Below are 26201 nucleotides of genomic sequence, written 5' to 3'. Positions count from 1 at the left end.
TGTGAAGCTTGTGTTGTGTGATATCCTGGTTCTTTCATCCTCATCTTCGCAATTAGCCAAAAATGTCAGGAAAAGCAAAGTAAACTAGAAAATGAATCAATTGTAGAACTGAATAAATACTGATAATGATGCCAATTCTCTTCCCGATTCTCACTAATACCGATGTTTGCGAGAATTAAAATTCGTTTGAAATTTTTATTAATGTTATTAATATGTAAGTATTCCAATGCAGTTTTATTTTTCAATTGGACAAGATTTTGCTTTTAAATATTCCAGGATTAAATCGGAATATTAAAACATCTGTCATTTAATCAGAAAATTTATTATATCACACAACACTGATAATTTTGATGATAACTAAACTCTACAAAAGCGTTGCATGGCATTTTTGTGGACCCTGTAAAATACCCAAATGCTGGAAAAGTGAGCCTGTATCAGTGAATAAATTGCAACTAATTGAGGTGGAGTTTGTTTTAATTGCACATTATGCACAGAAATGCTAATCGGGACTAGACTTACAGATCAAAGTGGAATCTGAACTACTGGGTATTGAACCTAGAAACCCGTCACATTACCTCTTCTTAAGTATGATTTGTGGCTGCAAACTTTATTGATTCAGATGCTTGCAGCATCTGCTTCTACACAGTTTTAAGTGTAGCACTTGTTACTCAACCACAGACTTTTTGTTAAGGGAAAAATTTACAGTTACTTTCAGAGGATTCAGATGATATAAACTAGAAATTGACTGATACAAAATAGTGGTTTTACCTGTATGTTATATCTTAATAAGGATGTCAGCTTTCATCAAAGGGCTATTGATATTTAGTTTTTGAATGTGTGTTGATATGTTGTTGAAGAAACATTCATTTCCAAAATATTTGTTATTTTATTGCACTCTTCGCCAGGGGCCCCGGGTTCGAATCCTGGCCGGGGCATGGAATTTTGTGTGTGTCCATTCATCAATTTCATCACTCATCCCCATCTTTGCAAATTAGCCAAAAGTGGCGCAAAAGGCGAAGTAAAACAAAGAAAGTCAATCAATCAATTTTATCGCACTCTCTTTTAGATGAGTATGTTTTTGTTAAGGGACCCTATTTGTCCCCCTATTAAAAGAAGGGTGCAGATATCCTCAGTGCTGATGCACTTGGTATGAATTTAGTCGACAATCTTTCCATCAAAAGTTCCTGGTTCAATTACTGCCCTGATGTACAGGGTGGGAAATAACCTTTTGCTAGGGGTCCACAGTAAAAAGTAAAAACAATTAAGAAATTATGGTAATACCAAATGTTTACTATGCCAATTGTGGTTACAAAAACAAAATTAAAAGTTAGTATGTCCGCCGTTTGCTTCTCTCACAGCACGAAGACGATCAGGGTAGGAACTCAGAAGATTCGCAAACAGTCCGTATTCCTTTCCATGTCACGGAGGACTTGTTCCAGATGTGCAAGGAGTGTTGGCCGGGAATAGCGGTCCGGTCCACGTTCCACTATCATCAAGGACTCAGCTGCGTCCTTCAGAATAGCCCCAAAGTGCTCCGCTGAATTCAGGTCCGGTGATGCACCCGGCCATTCAGAACTGCTGAAGAAGTCAATGCCACTTCGACGAAGAAGGTCTTGGTTTTAGCATTTGCCTTGAAGCAAGGTGCTTTGTCGTGAACTAACTTTTAATTTTGTTTTTGTAACCACTATTGTCGTAGTAAACATTTGGCATTACCATAATTTCTTAATTGTTGTTACTTTTTCCTGCAGACCCCTAGCAAAAGGTTATTTCCCACCCTGTATGTGTTGCTTCATCAAGTTCATCTAATTATGATTTTCATAATCATGATTAACCTACAGAAGCGGAAATGTGACATCACAGGATATGAAATGTGCTTAACCTATTGTTTTCTTTTTTCCCCCAGGTATGAGTCCGATGGGGAAATCATTCTGAAAACATGTCACTTAAGGCCTAGAGCTCATTACACCTACAAATTCGACGAACTCAAAGTGGAGGATACTGTCCTTGTGAACTACAACATAGATAAACCAGGAGACCGAGGATACTGGTACGATATGAAGATATCGTCAATTAACAATTCCAGAACATCGAAGAGCATTGTTGGAACACTCATCGTTGGGCAGGACAATGCAGCAATAGAAAACTGTAAAGTAAATTTCTGGAATGAAGTTATGCGGATAGAGATGCCCAAATTGCTGAAGGATCGCACCGAGGATGATGACCTGAAAATGAAGGAAACTAGTGTATCACGTAAGTGTATATGTAAGTGCTCTAATTGAGTATGTTGCTCCTCTTGCAGGGACCATCCTTCGACCCATCCTAAGCTCCTCACGATGTTACATAACTATTTTCCCCATCCAAAGGTTATTTCAACAAGATCATTCCATGTCAAATAAACCAATAGAAAAATAATTTTGGACCTTTAGGATTCAGATTTTTAAGTTTTTTGTTCGTTCATTGTACCTATCAAAAAGACAAAATGTAAGATTTTTTGAGCTATTGACTTTCAAAAACTCAAAAAATCAGCTTGTAGTTGCAGTTGTAGCATACAAGTTAACAAATTTAGCAAATTTCACACATGTTAAAATTAAAAATAATAATAATATCCATAGGAACCCATTGCCATCCCATAATGAAATTATGCAAACAGTTAGTAAATTGATGTATTGAAAACAATTTTTTTTTTAATTTCTGAAAAGTTACAAAATACAGATATCACATTTCAAATTAAAGCTCATTAAAAGCAGAAGAGAGTGACACCAATTTGAACTCTCTAGGCCAAATGTTTCTTTTTTTGTTGTTTTACAGCTGTTTAAAAATTTATGAATGTTGTCAAAATATTGTGATTGTTGAGTTTTTGAAAGTCAATAGCTAAAAAACTAAGAACCCAAATATCTGAAAATTTTCGTTTTTTGTCAACTCCCACTACTATAAATTATTAATTTCTGAGATGTTAACGTTCAGGCATTGGTTGAGTTGACACGGAATGAACAAACAGTGAATCTTAGTAAGTTTCATATTTGGCATCTACAAAAATCACTGTCACTTGTGTAATTTCAAAAACACGAGAAGACTGCAGTGAGTTCTTCAATTACAACCATAATAAAGCTATGTTTCATGTAAGTGTTGCAAGGAAGGTAATAGTTTTATTCTTTCGTATGAGACCTAGTTGCATCTAGAAATGCTCCAACATCAAACACAATAATTGACTAATATGTTCATATGGACATGTATTCCGTGGGTGTCCGTCCTACCCATTCTGCGAAAATAGAAAACTGATAAAAATCTAATTTAACAGCCTTGAAATTCAGGTAATTTATTGTATTGGTTTAGAATAGTATTTGGTTACATGTTGCTGCTTTTGTCAGAGAAGATAAGCAAATATTCTGTAAATTTATGGATATTTGTAATAATTGAACAATCGTATTCTGTTGGTAACTCGAATTGTATCTTATTTTCTTTAATTATTATTTGTTGTATGTGAATAGTTCTGAAAAAAGAATTAGTTATTGCTGTAATCCCAAAATTAATAAGTTAATAGTTCCTTCGGAAATAAAAATCAACTATAATTGTGGAGAGAAAAGGCAATAAATGGATAAGTGACAATCAGTGCCAACAAAGGAACAAGAAGTCACAAATCAATTCTGGGGTGTAAGGGGGTGATCCTTCCACATAGTACACCCTGGACTGCATTTTGCAGACTAACGAGGCTCTGGCATCTGTGTTTTGTCCTTGTGTGTGCTGAGTCCTCCTTTACAGCCTCAGCTTTTAACCGAAGTCTGAATGTTTTAATATTTTAGTTAATAACATTACAGTTAATTCAGGTCAGGTAATGGGTTTGTTCCCATATAATGTGACAGGTGCAAATAGTCTTTAAGTGCTGACACAACCAAAATAAGACAATTGCAATGAATATTTAGTAGGACAGTTCTTTGCTTTCTTTTGTAGGAAGTAAGGTTCCAGACTGTTCGTACTGCAAGGACATTCCGACGAGAAAATGCAGGAATTGCTCCTGCTACGTGTGTGGCAGCAAGGAGGAACCGGAGAAACAGATCCTGTGTGATGACTGTGACATGGCCTACCACTTAGGCTGCCTGACCCCTCCTCTGGAGAGCCTCCCGGACGAGGACTACTGGTAAGATGGAAAGCGAAGATGAATCCTGCTATGTCAATGCTAAGTTTGTAACTAAGGTGTAAAGATGAATCTTTTTATAATGGCATTCGCAAGAGATGGTTTAGATTCTACTGATTAACCTTTCTTAGTGGTGGATTTTAGGTCATCAGTTGTTTTCCTCCTCATCCTTCGCCGTTTCCTGTCGCTGGCTGGGTCGGCATAAAAGTCAAGTCTCTCCATTTTTTCTGGTTTTCCACGGTATTCCAATCTTGTCCTCTTCTCCTAACACTCCGCTATCTGCTCTTTCCACTGATATCTTGGTCTCTGCCTTGGCCTTTTCCCCACTCCTTGTGCATTGTAAGCTCTTACTGGCAGTCTTTCTGCATCCATCCTCTTCATGTGTCCGAAGTATCTCATCATTCCTTATGCTATCCCATCTAGTCTTCCCCAATATACTTCTTAAAAATTGCATCTTTCTTTTGTGTCTCTGTCATTGTCCAAGTCTCTGCTTCATACGTAATTATTGGCACATAGTATGCGTTACATTTCATAGCTACATTCCTGTTCCATATTAATCTCCGAACGCTTTGATAGAATCCACCACCTATTTGTTCTCTTCGGTTTACCTCCTCATCTATTCTTCCACTTCTCTCAATTATTCTTCCACTACCCTCAACACTTCTGTGTCCACCTTAATTCTTGGTACATTTCTGGCTCTGTTCCTTAATCCCTCCTCTTCTAATTTCCTAATTCCAACGATAAAGCTGTCTCTGTATTTCTTCTTCCATGTTTCTCCATATTACTAAGTCATCAGTGAACAACAGGGCCTTCATCTCTTCCTCAGTTCCTATACTGGACGTAATTAGTTTGTCATTTTATTTTCTGTCTTGTAATGAACTTCTTGCATCAATTAATGCACTATTGGTGGGGACATACATACAGTGGAACTCCAATTTTATGTTTTCCCACTGATACACTTTAGTCCAAGCAAAAGGAGACATTATAAAATTTTTCCAGCTTTGTAAGTTCCTTAACAATAAACTCCTGAAAATCATAATCAAAGTTCCACTATATTTGGTTTTTGACTGAAACAGACTGTAGTGTTAATTTGCAAGTCTTTGAGTGGTGCATGATAAATTTTCCTATGATATTTTCACTGAGTAAAGAAATCTATACATTTTTTACACAGTCCTTGTCTATATCGATATACTAAGAGCTATGTTCCAACATATGTAACTATAGTAGAACATCAAGTTTGCATTTTTCCAGGGACTACACTGAGAAAGAAACTTGGAAGTGCAAAAAAATGTGACATCTAGGGAAAAATATGGCACCATCATATTGAATGTATAATGCAGGATAGTAAATTTGGGTTTCGCTCTATTTAAGTTAATTTAAATTACCGAGAAGTGTCCAAGGGCTGCCTAAATTACAGCCTGTGGGCGACATCCTGCCTTAGAACTTATAAAACCTCAATTTTGTTGTCTTGAATTATGTCTTCGCTGTAAATAAAAGTGCCCAATTGAATCAATAGTTACTGGTCTTTGTGTAAAAAAAATTCCGTGGCCTTGCTTTAAACTTTGCTATTTCTACAAGTTTCGGTTTAATTTTGAAAAAATAAAGAAAAATAATAATGTTGTTTGTAATTTTGGTAGGTACTGCCCTTCCTGTAAGACTGATGAGAATGAGATTGTGGGCGCAGGAGCCAAATTGAAGGAGAGCAAGAAGAAAGCCAGGCTCACCTCCGCCAACTCAAACGTCACCAGAGACTGGGGGAAGGGAATGGCATGTGTTGGGCGCAGCAAAGTATGCACGTTGGTGCCATCCAATCACTACGGTCCAGTTCCAGGAATTGACGTGGGGACTTGCTGGAAGTTTAGACTTCAGGTAGGAAGTCACACTATATTAATTTACTTGGACTTCTAACTGCTATTTTACATTTATACCTATATTTCAGAGACTTTTTTGGTCTCCTTCTTCAGGAATTGGATGTTGGATACATAGTCATGTGCAGAAGTAGAAGAAACTTTAAATAATTCAGCCGCCAGCCCTCTTTTCTCAGGAGCCAGGTTGTTTTTTTTTGGGGGGGGGGGGGAGGGGGGCAAGATATTGATAGTGTTGCAGAACAATGCAAGGTGCTATGCTGTAAATTCAATGGGGCAACTATTTGAGTGGTGTAGCTGGGAAGTGCCAGAGTCCCTCCTCTCCTCTGGTCCAGCCGTGAGTCCTTATGACTAAGACTTGTTTAAAAGACTTGCTAAAAAATCCACCACAGGGATATCACTTCTAGACCATCAATGACATAATGGATGCCATAGGGTGGTTCCTCAATCCTATATTGAAAACTATTCTGCTAACGATATGAGAAAATTACCAGAAATTTGGCAACATTTGCTCCAATCTTCCCGAGACTATTATGAAGGAGTGCAGTAACTTCATCATCTACAGTAATGTAAGCAGTCAGTTATAAGTAGCACCCAGGACTTTATGTCCTATAAAACTGTAAAATATGTGTGTAATTATGTGATATAAATTGGAAAATATGTCATGAAAAATTACAAATATGTCAGAAAAATGCAGAAATATTCCCAGTAAAGCCAAAAATATGCACAACAGTACTCTCGAATTTCTCCCATACCCAACAGAGTAGAGTAGGGGCTGTAATGTACCTAATGTTATTTTTACTTTTGACTGATTTTTGTAAAAAGCGAAAAAGGCAAACAAATGAGAACGAAACTTCTTCACTTCCCGTGCAACAATGAGAGAGAACATTTTTCCTCAATAAAGGTTGCATGGCTATCAATTGTCGGAGGGATAAAAAAAGTGGGGTTTTATCGTTCTGTACTAAGAAAAGATGGCACCTTTCTTTCTCTGTAATTTCCATATCCTGCCATCGACAACATGAACTATCCGTTGTGCTAAAGCTACGAAGAAAAAATTATGAAATAACCGATTATGTGCAAGAGAATTACGAAATTATACAGAAATATGTCTTATTACAATAAAATTGAAGAAATATGTTGTAAAAATGCGAAATTGGTGAAATATGTCAAAATATGCTTTGTCAAACTTGTCTAGTTCGGCTGATTTTCATCAGATATGTAAAGATCTCACCCCAATATTAGATCCGAAGCCAAATGAAAAATATGTTATAACATAAAGTCCCAGGTCCTAGTTATAAGCATACAATCACTTTTTCTTAATGATCCTTGTAGATAAATGTTCGTGAAGTGTTTACTGTCATGTCCCAAAAGTTAACAACACATTAAAGGAAAATACATATCTGAAATCATTCACCCTGTGGATAGTGTTTTGTTATTGTTGCAGTGGCACTGAGATCCTAATGCCACAGATTCAGGGTGGCTATTCACCGGGAATTCTGCATGAATTATTGGCTCCGAAAATTATGCTTGAATTTTTCTCCGTAGACGTGAAAAATTGCAACTTTTATTAATCCAAATCCTATTGAATTTATACATATTGATAAATGCCCTGAGGCGAGATTTTTTTATTTATATAGAGGGAGGAAAATAATGTTGTGTGAAAAATGAAACAGAATTCTCTCGATCTGTTTACTTTGTTACTGTCCTTTGTAGAGCAATCTGACAGACAGAAGATTATTGCAAGATAAGATTTCTTGAAGATGATTAGTAGAGGCACATATTTTTGGTAAATAAAAAAGCAAAATTTTGGTACAAAAACTGAGTCAATTTCAGGTTCAATAGCGGTAAATATAATAAAATATCGGTGTTATAGCGGTGAATAATTGGATGAAAAGTGGTATATAAAAAGACATTTTGGTTTTAAAATTGTGAATATAATCCTACATTTGATTTAAAAACTACACTTATTCCACAGAATTAACATTTCACTTCTAATAGCACATTTATGTAGTTATCGGAGTATTAAGTTTATTTCTGTGTAAAGGAGTCCATTTTTGCTTCTCCAATATTAAAAGCAGAATTAATCAATTTTCCGGGAATTGCATAACACTCAGGATAATTCAGACCTTAGAAGGTGTCGCGTCGGTGAATAAACCCTGAATTTCGTGTTTAAGAGTTAATTTCGTTTTTTGCAGTTCATTTCGCATTATTTCGTGACAAAACATGGTCACAAAATGCATCTCACACGTTTCAAAAACATGAAAAATTAACACTACAATGTGTTTTTTCAAATTTTGTTTTTTCGTCAAAAACGAAATATGCATGCCACTAATGATTAGGTAGATTTGATTGATTTGGTGTTTTGAGTCCACTTTATGCACAGTAAGGCTAATCGGGACTGGACCTACCATAACATTTATGTGACTTGTGTTTGTAGATGTATTTCGAGTCTGAGTATGTGAAATGGCAATTGTAAACTAAGGACCTCAAATTAAATGTTTTAAATATACCGTTTAATTAAATTAGAATTTTTGGATACATTGGAATCACACAGACACTTCATATTGTTACTATATTTGTGTGTGCATATCAGGGGCGCATTGCCTCCCCCCCACCTTGAATGGAAATCAGTTCTAAGGAGGGCAAGGGCAGCTGCAGAGGGGCAATTATCCCCCTCGATTTCAAATTTTATGCAAACAAAAATACATTTCATAAAATTTTCTCGCTCGCAATGCCTGCTTTTCTTAGTCTCATCAAGTTCAGAGCCATAGCTAGGGAGTCGGCCCTGGCCGCAGAACAGTCTAAATGATAAAAGTTGTAAAAGGGAGAATGCCATGGCACCTCGTGAAATTATTTGCACCCTATTAAATCAATATTGTTTTCAGTTTGCAAAAATATGGATTAAGAATTTTCTTGTTCGCTTTACTCGCAATATGATTCTTTTCTGTAATGCATTGTAAATTACCAGAGAGAGAAATAAGAGTTTTTCTTGTATGAAACAAACAGACTGCTTTTTTCACAGTTAAGTTGCTATATTACAACAATGTAACATTGACAACATCCATTATATAACAGATTCTTTTTGTTTAAAAATTACTAACCATTGTTATAACTGTATCTTTAGTCAAAATGAAAATAAATGTCTGATGAAAGGAGCGTGTGTTCTCCTGAAACGTCACAAAGAAAAACTGTTTTCTTATGCTTGTAATAACCGTAAACTACAGGAAAATAATGAGAGAAATAAGACTTCTCTTAATGGATTTTATCTTAAATGCATGAACAATTGTTGAGAGGAAAAGGAGCGTGCACTTTTGAGAGACAATTTATATAATTTTTGCAGTTGGTTTGTTATGAGGTGGATGAATTGATTATGTAATGAATATAAATAATAGACCTAGGCTATATGCTGTGTGTGTGTATATGTATATAAAAGTGAAAAAGAAGAGAGGAAATGCTCACTGGACGCAGAAAAACTTCAAATTTTCGTTATGGTATGTCACATCTTCTCTACTCCTGAAGATGTGACATGCCATCACAAAAATTTGAAGTTTTTCTGCGTCCGGTGAGTGTTTCCTCTCTTTCACCATTTATCTAGCCCTTGTGGCCCTCCTTCATTGTATCGTACACAATTTAGTGTTGGCATATATTTTCTTATTTTACATCACTCCATTTTGAGTAAAACCTATGTTGTGCATGAAAGTTATACATGTTATATGTAAAAAAGAATAATATTCGGAATGCACATTCAGAAATACAGTTTGTGTACTTGTTTTCCATTATTAATGAATGTGAAATTGAACTTTTTTTTAAAAAAATGTTTAAAATCGTTTATTCTAACACAAATGCTTTAACACCGACTTCTACACCCTTTTTGTGTAATTTACGAGCATGATAATGTCTTCGACACTATCACTACTACTACTAATAATAATAGTCATAATAATGTCATTATTATTATTGGTACGTTTATCCTGGTATTTGTCACACCCCCCCAGACAAAAAGTTCGTGGTTGCGCCTCTGGTGGATGTATGTGGGTGTTGAGAGGCTGTAATACGCAAGGTTGAAATAGAGAAAACATCTGCTTGTGACCTTGAATTTTTTGAAAATTTGCCTTGAAAACCGGGAATTATGCTTGAATTTTATCATGGTTCTAGAGTAGCCACCCTGAGATTGATGTACTGCATGATATACTGTGGATTAAGGGGACGTAGGTTTGAATCCTTGAGAGACGTAGAAGTGTGTCTCAGCTTGTTTCTTTTGTTCTGCTGTTAATGTAGCATGAAACATGTATGAGAGATGCATTTTCTTGTAGGTATCAGAGGCAGGTGTCCACAGGCCACATGTGGCCGGTATCCACGGCCGCGAGTCTGATGGAGCCTACAGCATCGTCCTGAGCGGCGGGTACGAAGACGACACAGACAATGGGGATGAATTCTACTACACAGGTTCCGGAGGGAGAGACTTGTCGGGGAACAAGCGAACGGCAAATCAGAGCTCAGACCAGGTGCTCACAAGGATGAACAAGTGAGTTAAGATTTTTGTAACAGAAGCAAGAGCTGAGCCAATACGAATGCCAATGTATCGATATTGGCCAATGCATTTCTAGAGTTTGGAAATCTTTGTTGGTCTGCAAAAATGCCATGCGACACCATGTGAAATTTTTACAGCAGATATTTATGTATGCTTATTGTTTAATAGCAAACAATACAGACATGACATACATGTTGGATTGTAATTGTTTAGAATCTTTAACATATTTGTGTGTAGTGCATATTACTCACTATATAATAAGAGGCCTGTCCAGAAAGTAACTCACGTTTTGGAATAAAAAGAAGACAAGTGAAAGTAGACATTTTTTATTAAATATTTTTTTTTTTTTTTTGCCAGGGAAAGGTTGTGTTCTCTCCAAGGAGAATCTTCTCTTACCAGTTAATCCTGTAATGGACAATGTTCTAGTGAACGCACATAAAATCCAATATTCATTCTGTCCGATTATCTCCTGTATCTTGCTCGCGCCAGTGTGACTACTGTCAAGATTCTTCAGAGTTTCACTTCTTGCAATAAACGAGATTGTTTTCCTTTCCGTAGGTCTCTGTGCAAACTGGTTTCTTATGAACTAAAATTGTAAAAATTTCATAGAAGGGCAACGACTTTGCACAATTGAAAGAAAATACCATTTTTTAAAAGACTTTTTGCCACAACATGCATCCCGTGCATAACCGGTCGTATAACTAGGCAGGATAAATGGTGTTACCGTCTCCTTGGAATCTTTGTGTCCGCGTAAGCTCCATGTTCTCATTTTGTGTAACATTTTTTACACCTGAAAAACAGGCGCCATCTTGAAAAGTTTGGATAACTCAAAGTTGACATTTTTTGGTCCCTTGAACTTCGTATTAACGAGGTTTTCCTGTAGTTCCAATCAGAAACACTATTTTAGAATTTAAATTAATATGAACTTATAGGGGAATGATGAGTGACAAGGGACACTGAGGTGAGTCGAGAGCTTCAGCTTTCCTCACTGCTGATTCATTTGAGTGCGTTCACTGCATCGTCTGACTCCAGCTATTGTAGCTTTAGATGAAGAAATCATGAAAGGAAAAGTGATGAATGTATTAGTCGCGAGTTGAATTGAGTCGAGAGCCTTGGCTTTCCTCAAACTGTTAACTGGCTCTTTCTCTGATTCCTATTCCAAGCCCCCTCCATGGGACACGCAACTAAAGCAACAGCAAGTACTGTAGCAAATATTTAATAGTTTGTATTTAAAGTGTTAATCAGAAGTTCCATTTCATAACAGTATAGTATGATTACGGCTGAGCCAATACCGCATTTAATCGACACCTTTATTCATTCCCTTCAATACTGATGCTTGAACATTTTAAGAATTTCTAGTTCAGGTAAAGGTAAAAGGTAAAGTGTTCCCCTGTGCATAGCACCATGCCATGAAGGCGTATAGGGGGTGTGGGGGTAACGCCCCACACTTTCTTGATCCGGTCGTGAGTGGGGGTGATGTGATCAGCACCACGCCCCTGACTGCCTTTACCCCCCAGGTTTCCCCAGGTACCCATGTTATTCGATGCTGGGTGGGCGCCGGGGCCGCTTCCATCGTTAGAAAAGTTCCCGGGTTTGAACCGGCCGGGGATCGAACCCGGGACCTTTAGCATGGTAGTCAGACGCGTTACCGACTGAGCCACCGCGGCCACAATTTCTAGTTCAGATTGTTTGCAAATGTTAATGTATAAGTGTGCTGAATCAATGTTCCGATTTGGGTTTAAAATATTTGTAGGTTTGCATGTGAGATAATCAGAATATGAAAATAACTGTTGTTAAATCAAGGAACACATTTTTGCTGTACAATGTTGGAGCAGAATGTACAAAAATTGTGTGATGGATGATATTCAACTTGACATTATTATGCACTGTAGTCTGAAGAAATCAGGCAAGCAAATTCACATGTCTTAAGGAAAGCATATGGGAAGCCTTCTTACAGTGAAAAAATTGGCATTTCACCACTTTACGCACTTTTAAAAAATATAGATGATCAAACTTTTTTTTTGTCTACAGGGCATTGGCCTTGAATTGTGATGCTCCCCTAGATGCAAAAAATGGATCAGAGGCCAAAGATTGGAAGAAAGGGAAGCCTGTGAGGGTCGTCCGGAACTACAAGCTCAAGAAGCACTCACCCTATGCTCCAGATGAAGGGAACAGGTAGGTGTTTTTCTCAGTCATGAGATTCAGAGTAGAATGGAATAACGAATGTATCACTTGCCCACCAAATCAATGTCTTTACATATAATACATTAATTTTGTTTGTTATTGCAGTAATTACTATCCTCGTCTCTTCGTTAATTCAGTGGACCCTCAAATTTACATTTTTTCGTGAGTGAAGAACCTTTGAATGCAGGAAAATGTAAAATCGAGAATTCCACTGGATTTCTGTAGTCCGAACGTTGATGTTTTGTGTTTTGAAATCTTAATAACGTTTTTCATTGTTGCTAATATATCTGAAGTTAGTTAAGGTTTTACACACTCACATATACTTTTGTATGCCCTCAAATTGCCCATGGAGCTGTGGCTTTTGCTAACAGGGGCTTCTCCCCCCCCCCAAAAAAAAATTCTCACATTTGGAAGATGCTGAAACATTATATTTAGAATTCCTTCTAGAGCATTCAACAGAACCTTTCTATTAGGGATGGGACAGATTAATCGATACTTTATCGGTATCCGCAGATATAGACGTATCAGTTTATTGGTAAAATTACAGATTATTTTAGTGCAAAAAATTCTGCCATTTTGTTATATTTTTTATGAATAATCTAAAGTCCTACTTTTAAAATAAGTAAGTGTCTAAATATGCAACTTCTTTTACACTGCAGTTACCTGGAAATAATAATTTATTAAAGAGGTCAATGAACCATTCAGGTTCTTCAAGGACCATTTGGAATTGTCATATCTGTGGAGAATCAGTATTGTCCAAAATTTCATATCGGCCCATCCCTTCTTTGTATGGTTTGCTTTCAATTGGTTTCTAAGCTTCTTATCTATCATTGATATGTAGACAACATCGAAAGCAAACCATGCAAAAATTCACATGTATATATTTTAAAGAGAATTCTAATGTAGATGTAATTTCTTGCCTTTAAAATTCTGGTCCCAATGAAGCAATTTGTACCAAATTTTACTTGATTTTACAGTCCCCCAGTTTCCACACAGATTCCTTACTTCAGTAGCTACTAAAAGTTGCACAAAACTAAGACAAACTAAATTTCTCCATTTTTCCAGGTATACACTGGTTTACTTTAGTTGTATGCACGATGCCCATTTTCTTTGTGTGCAAAGTTTTCACTTCGAAGCAACAAAACTTTAACCTTGGAGCACTTTTAGTGTGTTTATGAATTTTTCACCATGCTGGACATGCTGTATTTTGTAATATCAATAAATTACTTTTATTTTTTTCGCAATAGGTATGATGGAATCTACAAAGTAGTGAAATATTGGCCAGAAAAAGGGAAATCTGGGTTTATTGTCTGGCGCTACTTGCTGCGACGAGATGATGCGGCAGCTGCCCCCTGGACACCTGCTGGCAAGAAGCGCATTCAGAAACTGGGGCTGGATATGGTTCAGGTGGGTAGATTGATTTTCTTCAGTTATGTGTGATTGTGGAAATTAAACTAATTCTAAAGTACTTGATGTGCGGGAACAAATCTAAAACTGTGTACACAACTTTTTTGTGTATATTTTGCTTCCTTCTTTATTCAGCCTCTGTGGTGAAGTGGTAAACATAGCACTCGACAAAACAAGAGATCTTAGATTCAAATTGGCCTCCCCGGTGGCACAGTCATCACCTTGTAAACAAGGGGTCCCGGTTTCGATTCCCAGTGAAGGCACATACATAGTAGTTCGGATAATATAGTGGTAGTGTTCTCACCTTGTGATTAAGAGGTCCCTGGAAAATCTCTGTGGTGGGTATGGTTATTACACTATGCTATGATACTAGGGATCTTGGGTTTGAATCCCAGTCTGGCAATGGGCATTCTTTGCGAGTGTCCCATCATCACTCATCGCCGCAATTAGCTAAACAAAATACAGATCAAGAGGTCTCAGGTTTGATTTCGGTGGAAACCCACAGTGGTTCAGATCCCACTATAAACTGTAGGTCCAGTCCCAGTTAGCCTATCGGTGCAAGAAGTTAACCCTAGCTTACCCAAGGGAGGGGGAGAGGGCTGTAGGGCCCACCACTCCCTATTTTTTCGATTTTCCAACTGGAAATTTTTATAAAAAATTGAAAATAATTTACATTGTTCCCTAGGGTGTTCCCAATATTTGATTGAAAATAATTTACATTGTTCCCTAGGGTGTTCCCAATATTTGTGTATTTTGTTCATAAAAACATGAATGTAATGTAAATTGGAGGCAAAATGCACTAGGTGGGCCTATCAGGTGCCATCTTTGAATGTGTGTTATTCGATACACCCATGCCAGTGAGAGTGTACAATTGGTTGGTAATGATGGCAACTTTGATAATTACAGGAAAACCTCCTTAATACGATATTGGTTAATACGAAGTACCCTTTAATTTGAAGTTCTTCCCATTCCCCAGCCGATAAGGTAGGATTTATAATGTATTTCAGAATGGATAATTTTTAATATGAATTTGTTTACAAGACCCTTCGGCAAAACTGGTTTCGCTTAATTCGAAGTAGACACCTGCGTAAGTCGACAAGAGAAGATCAAATGTGGAGAGAGCTTGGACGTTATTTTAACTTGACCGTGATATGTTCCCTTGTCCTAAGAGCTGCTGACAACTTCAGGGAAGCAGCCTGAAATGTCTGCTGGACATTGACATTCTTTGTCAATGTGCATGGCAGGTCAAGCTCTTTCCCCGCTGAATGCGCGCCACCTTGGAAATATTCACCAGTGCCAGATGAGAAATTTGAGATAAGATTGCAGGAATGTTCCAAAACAAGACGTGTGGCACCTGGAAGTCTCACCCATCTGTCTAGCTCTGAGCTCGAGATTCATCAGTTTCCCGTGAGCAAGCACCTTTTGGCCTGATAGCCGACAACTTCCGGTAACCATTTTCATTAAACGTGTGTTCTTTGTGCTATGTAGAACTTCATAAAAAAAGGGAAACTGTTACAGATATTCAAAGCCAGATAGACCAACTAAAGATGGTCAACCCGCTTAATGCGTTGTCATCTAGATTTCCCGCAAAAATTGACTTTGATGTTACGTATGTTGCAACTACCGTTTCCCAACTATGCCAGTCATAAAATTTGCCAAAAAAGTGTTCTGTTGCCCAAGTGACTTCTCCATATTTCGTATCAGCAAAATGGGGGATTGGGGGTCCGTTGCTAATTGTTTTGTGTGTTTTCTTGCTCGTGTGCGCACATGGGCTCCTTTCCTTTGGCGTCTAAAATAAAGCAACCAGTTCTGAATACCTTCTTCAAAACGAACAAAAACCGCAGGATAAGAAAAAGAAAAGTGACTCCCCCCACAAAAGTTGACTTTGATGTTACGTATGTTGCAACTACCGTTTCCCAATAATGCCAGTCATAAAATTTGCCAAAAAAGTGTTCTGTTGCCCGAGTGACTTCTCCCTTTTTCCTATCAGCAAAAACGGGGAGGGGGGGGGGGGTCCGTTGCTAATTGTTTCGGCCATGATTTTCTTGCTCGTGTGCGCACACGGGCTCCTTTCCTTTGGCGTGTAAAATAAAGCAACCAGTTCTGAATACCTTCTTCAAAACGAACAAAAACCGCAGGATAAGAAAAAGAACAGCTCATTATCCGCCACTGGTGTGCATGGCAATGCTATAACTGCAGAATTCAGGTCCCTCTTTCTTGTTTGAATGCAGCTGTCTGGATAGGAAATATTGCCCGTATTATAGTCTGTTGCATGGTAAAGCGTAATGCAAGGATTACTTTTCTTTTTCACACTGCTGATAAAAGTTCAGTCTTCGACAATTGGGTTATCTTTAAAATGCTGAGGATTTCCCTTCTGCCACCTGCTGCTCTAACTTCCAGCCGGTCGCATTGTGTTTACCCTGTTTTGAGTTCTTTTTATGTTGATGAGCTAAGCGGGACTAAATATACAGTTTAAAAGTGGGATCCAAACCAGAGTGATTATCGAGTGCGGCGCTGTTTAATATGTCCTAGGATACACATTCGGTGCAAACAGATCGCAAGTTGAGTGTTTCCTTTTTCAGGGTGGATTACAATGCAAGTTGATGAAGAGTTGGGGCGGATGCCTGCAAAGGGGGAGGGGGCCAATATGAAGGTAACTGAAGCAAAGAAAATGTGACTTTTTTTACAATGTGTTTAGACAGCTGAACCAGAACGAAATTGACAGCACGGATGTTTTTTTTGGGGGGGGGGGGCAGGGAAAGGTTGTGTTCTCTCCCAAGAGAATCTTCTCTTACCAGTTAATCCTGTAACGGACAATGTTCTAGTGAACGCACATAAAATCCAATATTCATTCTGTCCGATTATATCCCGTCTCTTGCTTGCGCCAGTGTGACTACTGTCAAGATTCTTCCAAGTTTCGCTTCTTGCAATAAACGAGATTGTTTTCCTTTCCGTAGGTCTCCATGCAAACGGGTTTCTTATGAACTAAAATTGTAAAAATTTCGTAGAAGGGCAACGACTTTGCACAATTGAAAGAAAATACCATTTTTTTTAAAAGCCTTTTTTGCCACAACATGTGTCCCGTGCATAACCGGTTGTATAACTAGGCAGGATAAATATTGTTACCGTCTCCTTGGAATCTTTGTGTCCGCGTAAGCTCCATGTTCTCATTTTGTGTAACATTTTTTACACTTTCTTTAAAACTCACAATATTATTATATAGTACATTTAAAGCTTAATTTCTGAGCTACCACCAAGTATAAAAATCCATTGTGGGGGTAATTTATACCCTACTTTATTTACACCTGAAAAACAGACACCATCTTGAAAAGTTTGGATATCTCGAAGTCGACATTTTTTGGTCTCTTGAACTTCGTATTAACAAGGTTTTCCTGTATTGTAATTAATGAACAACTACACCTCCATAAACAAATAAGTATGAATGAAAATTTATTATATGCGAGTTTTAGTGAATAGTAAAATATGTGTGACACTAATGCAATAATTTTTATAATTATTATAATTAATAAATAACTGCACATTTATAATCAACAAAGGAAGCAGTGATTCAATAAGAAAATGATTTCTTGAATGTTAATGATATTAAAAAGTGTGGGCCAGTGACCTCCTCCTCAGGTAAGTACATTTCTTGTACCTCATGGGTAAGTTAGGGTTAAGGTAAAACAAACTCAAAGAATGTGTGTAAAGTTTGGTGATTGCTCAGAAAATAAAATCTATATATCTCTCCTCTGTTCCTGAAAATGTTTTTCACCATCCTTACCCTTTTTTAATGTGTTGTGTTTGTCCTATGGACGTCCCTCTACAACTTGCGATTTTAACATTTCTCAACGGGCTCCTCGCACCCCTTTTTTAACTTTAAGGTAAGGGGATTTTCCCCATATACTAGAAGCATGCAAAATGCCCATACGTGCCGAAGCATCCAACAATTTCAGATCAAGCAATCTCCGTGCCTGTGTTTGTCATATTCAACAGTAACTCTACATTAGATTGTGATGTCCTTGCAGTATCCGGAAGGGTATGAGGAGGCCATGTCAAAGCTAGAAGGAGGTGAGGAGAAGGGTGAGAAGACATCGGGGAAGCGAGCGAAGGAGGCCTCTGACGACTCAACTCCAGACACAAAGCGGAGGAAGGTCCCACCGTACGACCTGGACAAGGAACTTCTGGATCTTATCAACAAGGATTCCAATGACAAGCTCTGGGCAGAATGCAAGAACCTGCTCAAGGATGGAAAACAGGTGGGTTTTGGAGAGGGGGCAGAGGTCTCAGATTAGCCTTCTGTAACCAAAATCTGATCAGTGAGCAAATGTGTTGGAGCTATTGCACAAAAGTTACCAGTGTCCATTTTTAGTTACTTGGTACCTTTTACAGGGTCCCTAGTAATGTGGAGAACTTGGAAAAAGTCCGATAAGTCAACTTCGTTGCCAGTTAAATGTTTTAATCAATTTGATTAAAATTTAGAGTGATTTTTAGAACAGGATTAAATACTGAAAAAACATGTTCACAATTTTCTCCAACAAGATGCTTAATTGTAAACATTTTGCTTTACAATATGCAGCTGGAGATAACAAAATTCCTCTGCAGTGCCATGGTATCTGCCAATACCGATATACAGAGATGGCAAGTGGTCAGTAAAATCAATATTTTTTGTGTTTATGATTGGAGTGTGTAATTTCCATGGCCAATTAAGAAAAATTGTAAAAAGTGCTCTTAAGTGCAGGTCGTGTCCATCTGCTTATTCGTCCATGTCAATTATCAGTTTCGGAAACTGAAAAAGCCTTGGGTGTACAGTTAGATTTATCAGATCTATCAAATAGTAGCTCAAATGTCATCACCAATATTGGCCAATACTTTGCAGGAGACCAGGTATCTCATGGGTACTTCAAAATGTCATGTGACACTTTTGTGGTCTCAATTTTTGCCAATTATGTGGCCAAGGTAAACTCTGACACATTGTTTTTTAACATACCAGGTGTGTTTTTTTTTTTCGTTACAGAAATTCCTTGCAAAGGTGACTGAGAGCTTTGAGTGCATTTGCTGCCAGGAGCTGGTTAGCGAACCCATCACGCCTGCCTGCCACCACAACAGCTGCAAGGTAGGTCATGTGTAGGGTGCAGATTTTTGCCTATTTGCCTTTTTTATTCCTTTGAAGTAACACATGGGCTTTAATGTTTTTAAGTTCCATTTCATAGTTGCAAAATTATTTTGCATCTATAAAAAGTGGGTATGCAAACCTTTAAGAAGAACATAGATATCATTTCATAGTGTTCCCAGTCCGAAAATGCATTTTTATTGTGCATAAAATGCCTATTCTCAGGGATGCCCACAGAGGGGGATTATGGTGCAGGTTGCGCCATCGAGATTTTTAGGGGGGATTTTTTTTTACCTTCAAATAACATAAAATTCAACATTTATATATTTTTCGAAAATATATGTAAAGATTTTACACCTTAAATGCACCATATTTAACCCATTAAATGAAGAAAAGAAAGTGTTTAAGGGTATTATCAAAGTTGGGGGGGGGGGAATAGTCAACTTTTAATTATTAGACCTTAATCGACATGTCGGTTCTGAGGGAGATTCTGAATTAAATTTTGAGGGGGACTGTATCCAACTCTAGGTTTTAGATTATGGCGGGTATTTTAATTAGAGGGGGATTGAGTATTAAATTGAGGGGATATCCAATTCTTGTGTATTGCTATTGTCTTGGACTGTTGCGGAAATTCTGGTGTAGAGACTGAGAATTAATTTTTTGGAGGAGGCAATATCCACTCCTCAATATCAACAGTAAGTCTAAAATTTAAAGGGGGAGAGAGAAAGCTCTTGATAAAGTGTTAAACCTTAGATTGTCAATGGATTTCTGTAGTGGAGAGAGAGTTCGAACATTAAATTTTGGAGACTGTATTTAGCGATATGGTATCCACATGTTTTCGACCCCGAACGTGCCAAAGGAGAAGCTGGAAAAGACTAAGAAAGTATTGACATCCTATTAAATTAATATTCTTGTAAGCCTGCAAAGAAATGGATGTAAAAATTTTCTTGCTCGCTTCCCTCGCAATGGTTGTTGGGAGGATGCATGTTTGGCGCTTCAATGAGGTGAGTGTGAAGTTTTTATACTATAGCTGCATTACAAGACAAGCGGCATTCTCGATATGGTCAACGATTTTAGGAATGGTCTTGAGTGATGGGCTCCCTGTTTAGGGAGGAGGGGCGTGTTCAGTAAAGCTAAGAAAAAATTACTTTCGGTAGACATGGTGTGATAATTAAATACTTTGTGTTGATTAGGATATGGTTTGAGGGCACGAATGATATGATTTTTTGGAGAGGATGCATGACATGATTTTGGGGGAGATGCACCATTGGCCTTCTTATATTTTTCCTTCCTTCATTTTTTTTTCGTGTATTTGGTTTTCCTACATTGAAGGAGGTAAGCCTTTGTTTATGTTGAGCTGACTTAAATCTGGTATACGCCAGAATTGAGGGTAACAAGGGATGTCAGATCTTTGCGAAATTCCAAATGTTCTTTAATCAGGCTAAGCAAACTGGACAATTCAAACGTAGTGTTAGAATAAGTATAGGTGGGTTTCATGTGACATCAGGATGCGCATAACCACCATGTTTGAGGCCAGTTGTATTTGTTGTTTGCAAGGAAATATCCACCACATAGTGTTCGTTACATCTGCACCAACTGCACATTTGTTTTAAATCGTTACTATCTGTGTTAGTATTTCCTGCCCACCTGTTTGAATTCCGTATGCATGCAAGAAATGGCCTCAATCACGGCTGCTCGAAGCCACAATACAACAGTTTGTGATGTAAAATCACTAGGCAATGGATGGTGTCCAATAACATTCATGCTAAAATACTCAACTTGCATATCACTATTGTTTCTCCCTTTCATACAGGGTCAACATTTGGGTTAAACTCACTTTATGCTCATATAGGTTAATCTGAACGTTAAGCACTGTTCCTCCAAGGAAACAGCATTGCCACGACACCATTAGGGAAGTACATGCTCCCCGCTGTCCCCTTCTCACGCACGCAAACTGGCATTTAGGGAGAATTCACGCCGAAGAAACATGCGACATGCAACACAAAACACGTGTCGCTTGGAAGCCAACACTCAGTAATCAATGCAACCTTTCGAACCGAAGAGATACGGCAAGATGCACATGTTGCTTCAGTTTGTTGTTTGCGCATGCACAGCGAATGCTTCATTGAAACGAGCTGTATTTAGACTCTGGAAGAGAGCCCAACCGGCATTATGTTTGATCCTCTAATTTATTGATATAATAAAGTATCGATATGTACAATGTTTTAAGATTTAAACACAACGTTCATTTCGCTTTATCAAGTTTTTTGATGCAGTTATCTATCGGCTGTAATTTGCCTTCAACATCGTGAAAAGAGGCCGTGTTTTGGCCATTTACCTGACTGCTTTTATTTGAAAAAGTCAGCTTATGGAGGCACTTTAGTCCAAAATATATTTGTCAACATGGTAAAGTACTCTAGTACATTGTTTTTCAACCACCGGGCTGCGACCTGATACCATGCCCTCGTATCAACTATACTGAGCAGCGAAAGGTTCTGCAGAAACTGGTTGACGACTATCATAATCCCAATATCATATTTGAGTTGTGAGTTTTCGTTTTTTAAGTCCATTTTATGCACAAATAGACTAATCAGAACTGGATCTGCCCGGTTATCGAACCCGGGATCACTTAATTACAAGGAGACGACGTTACCACTTTGTCTTCCATATTTTTATATTTGTCAACAATCCTACACACGTAATCAAACTATTATTACTCTTATGATTATGCTAGAATGTATTTATAAATATTTAATTTCATAGGCACATGTTAATTTAATTCGTGCATAAAATCTTCAATACTGTAAAGATTTACGAGGAAAATTCTTCGGCTAAGGGCATTGACTTAAAAAAAAAATACCGTGACATGGTTTCACGAAGGTTGAGAACCATTTCTCTAGTGTTTAGGTATTCGCGTTATTCAGGCTGAAAAGTCTAGCGTATTCAGTTTGAGGTCAGTGCATATTATTTTTCAGTTTTCTCGTGCACAACATGCCTCTCCCAAGTTTCCACAAATTTTACAACGAAATTTACATGTAACAATGTCTCTTGTTACGTTATTTTCGGGTGACTAATAAACTGATTAATGCAATTATACGAGTATCGGTACCATCATGCAAACTGAGCAAAGAAACCAGTGTCGCTTACCGCGTGCATCTTGTCTCTTCGGTGTGAATTCTCCCTTATAGCTAACTCCGTGGTGCAACAACCCTCTTAAGGGCCAGGGCCTGCCAGAGTTGCTTTTTTCTTGGATGGCATATGGTCAGCGCATCGAGTCTCATTGTTCCTGTTGTTTGGCTTTCGAGACTAGAGCTCACTACTTCTATTTAAGTAGCTCCCCAATTGTCCTCACGATACTGGGTCAACGACAAAATTTTGGGAGCTTCCACTGGGAATTGAACCTGAGACCACTTGCAACAAAGGCAAGAGCTCTCTAACCATGTGCATGCAGCAGCCCATACATGGCACTTCTAGTAAGCTTCAAATTACAAAACTGCAATCACAATTTTTTTGAGATTTGTGAATTTTGGTAAAAATTGGCCTGCCTCATTTTACTTCTAGACTGCATTTTGTATGTAAGTGATTGTCAAGTAATGAAAATAACAACAATCAATAGACAGGGGAGAGAGGTGTCACAGCCATGGACACTTCTGGGTTGTAACGATGCCATTGAAAGTTAATGAGATTGTTACAACATATAAGTGTTCGTTACTGTACAGTGTAGTTTTACAGGTTTGCTACGCATCTGGAAAACAGGGAAATGTCAGGGAATTTTGCAGATTGTCTGGAATTTACGTGCATTTTGGAGTCTGCAAGAGAAAAAGTTGCAAAATGAACAAGCAGTTCACGTCCACTTCTGAATTCGCTTCTTGTGGTTTCACTCACAAAAAAGATTCAGATTAGAAACTTGTTTCTTTCGTTCTTATAATTCTCAGTCCTTTGGTTCCTTTGAATTTCTGTAATAAATTTTCACTTTTATAATACTAGATATCTTAAAGAGTATCAAAGTAAAACTTGCAGTCCAGATATCTGATTGATAACTAAAGTACATTGACAATATCATCATAATTATCAGAAGGTTGGTGAAGATGAGGTTATCCTCTATTATTTTATAGATCTTAATCTTTTTGGCATTTCCTATAGAATTCCTATATGCAACAAAAATTTCTCCAGATGCTGTGTACTTTTAAATGTAATCAAAAAACAGCATTTTCTACGACACTATAAATCCGGCAGAAAATAAGTAATTGTATATGGTTTTTTTGTGGAGATCTGTTCTGGTGAAATAATGTACGTCTGTTACCTTAGCCTGAAGGCTAAATGCCCGATATTGTAGCACCCAATACATTTGACGCCAATTGTTATTTTACATTTTACTCTTCGAATTTTCATGTGTGAATTAAATTTGCTAAAAAAAAAAGTTGTGGAAGTGAATATTCATAATAATTAACGTATTATATATTTAATTGAAAAACACAAAGTACAAAAGCAGAAATTATGATGATAAACATGTCTGGAAAAATTTCATTTCTGGACTGGAAAACCTGGAAATGTCAGGGAATTTCATAATCAAAAAATTGTAGCAACCCTGTTTTAGTATTAATACACAATTGGTTCTTGGAAATCTCTTAAATAACTTGTTAAATTTTGCATTAATTAATTCATGTAATATTTTCTCTACAGAAGTGTCTGAAGAGGTCGTTTGCAGCAGAGATCTACAACTGTCCGTACTGTCGCATGGAGCTTGGGAAGGATTACAAGATGGAAGTGAATTCTGTTCTGGGAGACATTCTGAAACAGCTCTTCCCAGGCTACGATGCTGGACGCTAGCACAATAGGAATCAGTGCCGAAGATCTAGATGACCCACCAATTCTGTTATTTATTTTCCTGCTGGTTTTTCCTCTAGGATTCATTGTACTGCCATAAGATGAATGAAATGGGGATGAGACAACAACATTATGGGAGAGTTATTTGCTCAACAATCGGTTTACAATTAAGAGATTGTTTCATTGTAAAGACATTCTTCAATCATTCTGCGTAGCATTCAAAAATTGACGTGTCTTTTTACAACTGTGTTCAGATTTTAATAGTCATTGTAATGCTTCTCTTTCTCAGTGTTATTTTAGTCTTAACAGTTAATTCAGTGTACTGTATGCAGGAAAGCCTCAGTAATATTGATCTCTAAGAAAAACATCATATTCCTGCATTTTATGGTTTCTTAACCACATATCCCAGAAAAGCACATTATATATTTGTGATGATATGCAGAATGCACGTCCAAAACAATTGGAACTAGCAACATGCGTGCATTGATTTTAGTGTATCTATTCCACTGTATTTTTAAGATTCAATTACCCTCGCAACAACTACTCAACACTTATTTTCATTTTTCTCTTTCAAATCCCCTCAAAAATGAAATGTTCTTTATTCACAACAATTTTGTGGCACTGCAAAGTCATGCAAATCAGCTGGAAGTCAACAATAATAACCTTTGTCATAGATATATAATATTCATTAAGGCCAGTACAAGATATTAGCAGCCTGTACATATATATAGATATATGCACTCATAAAGGCACAATTTCTCCGAGCTGTGTTTACATTTTCCATGCAATTTTTTTTAGCTTTGCTGGTCACAAGACATCACATTATGATGCTTTTCTGCATAAGTGTTTTTACAAGGATCCTAAAAATGCAGTCAGATATCAATGCGAGGTGGTATTCATTGTTCTGTAAAAATCATGCTTTGTATCAACAAAATTAAAATCAAATACATCATAATGCAAGCAATTAGGTTAAAATCGGAAGAGTGGCATTAAAAAGAAAAAAGTGTTGTTTTTTTATGTACAGTAGTCATCTTATGATGCAAAATGTATTTTTAAGATTAATTTACAATTTTAGACCTTGTTACATGTTAGTTTCATTTATCATAGCAGAATTATTTCATAAACAAATTTTTAAATGGGTGGTATATCAGGACAATACGCAAATAATTATAAATAGAGCTAAGCTGGTAACAATTTTGAACCAAATACCTATGCTGATACTTTTACCAATGCCAATGCTGAAAATTGTAACAATTGCAAGTAGTTCGGAATATTTATAAATTTTAATAGTTATCTTTTTTATATTGGAATTTTAATGTATCAATATACCAGAATTTTGCTTAAAAATAGTCATAACTTCACATGAAATAACCATTTAATCATAAAATACACTTCTCTCCACACTGTTTTTGCATGAATAGTGAAAAATATGCATAATTTCCTGGATATTCAGATTCCACAGAAGTGCCAATGATACATCAGTATTGGCTCATAAACAGCCCTAAGGATGAATCTTCAATATGTTACCAGTTGAAACATATGAAACGAAATGCTTTAATCCATTGTTTACTAGACTAATCTTAAAAATAAATTAGTTTTGTAAGATTTTTACACTTCCAATATTTTTGTCAATTTTTATACGCTTGTATTTTATACGTACATTAGATTTTATCAGTATTTTAAAACTAGTTTTATATTTAAACATAAACTTGAACAATTTTCACCATGAGGGTTCAGTAATATTTGTCTTTGCCAATGGTTAAATTGGAACAATTCCATTTTGTCTTATGTGCGACAAAGACCTGCATAAAATTTAGATTGAATTTTTTTTATTGAGTAGGTGTAGGAGTTAAGTTTTCATGTACGAACATATATTAACATTCCATGAATTTCAACTGTATATTTTCCATTGTTTCTTACGTTATAAAAATGTTACTTTGGATATTTATTTTGAATTTTTATTTTCACAATTTTTAACATAAATGTGTGTGTGTGTTTTTGATTACCTCCATTTGGAATTTTTTTTGGCGTGTTTTAATAACAACAAACATGCTCAACAGCCCTTGAAGGGCCTTGGCCTTATCTCCCGAATGCCAGTCTCCCTTCCACAATCCTACCTAGAGGTGTGGAGATCTTAACTGGTAA

The 26201-nt window shown here is 37.1% G+C and overlaps 1 protein-coding gene across 1 annotated transcript in view; it reads left to right on the top strand.

The window, feature by feature from the left end:
* The window catches only part of LOC145997352 (E3 ubiquitin-protein ligase UHRF1-like), a 33742-nt gene extending 7784 nt beyond the window's left edge, over window positions 1-25958 (top strand). Inside the window, exons 5-13 of the mRNA XM_083134311.1 lie at window positions 1904-2250; window positions 3949-4135; window positions 5770-6001; window positions 10311-10522; window positions 12560-12703; window positions 13960-14119; window positions 18145-18375; window positions 19134-19232; window positions 23913-25958. Coding sequence (XP_082990437.1) covers window positions 1904-2250; window positions 3949-4135; window positions 5770-6001; window positions 10311-10522; window positions 12560-12703; window positions 13960-14119; window positions 18145-18375; window positions 19134-19232; window positions 23913-24059 — 1759 coding nt within the window. The 3' untranslated portion in view covers window positions 24060-25958. The remainder of the gene's footprint in view (window positions 1-1903; window positions 2251-3948; window positions 4136-5769; window positions 6002-10310; window positions 10523-12559; window positions 12704-13959; window positions 14120-18144; window positions 18376-19133; window positions 19233-23912) is intronic.
* The last annotated feature ends 243 nt before the right edge of the window (window positions 25959-26201 follow it).

The sequence above is a fragment of the Lepisma saccharinum genome, chromosome 13 (genome assembly GCF_977018435.1).
Source record: "Lepisma saccharinum chromosome 13, izLepSacc3.1, whole genome shotgun sequence".
Classification (NCBI taxonomy): Eukaryota; Metazoa; Arthropoda; class Insecta; order Zygentoma; family Lepismatidae; genus Lepisma; species Lepisma saccharinum.
This window is presented reverse-complemented; position numbering and strand designations above follow the sequence as displayed.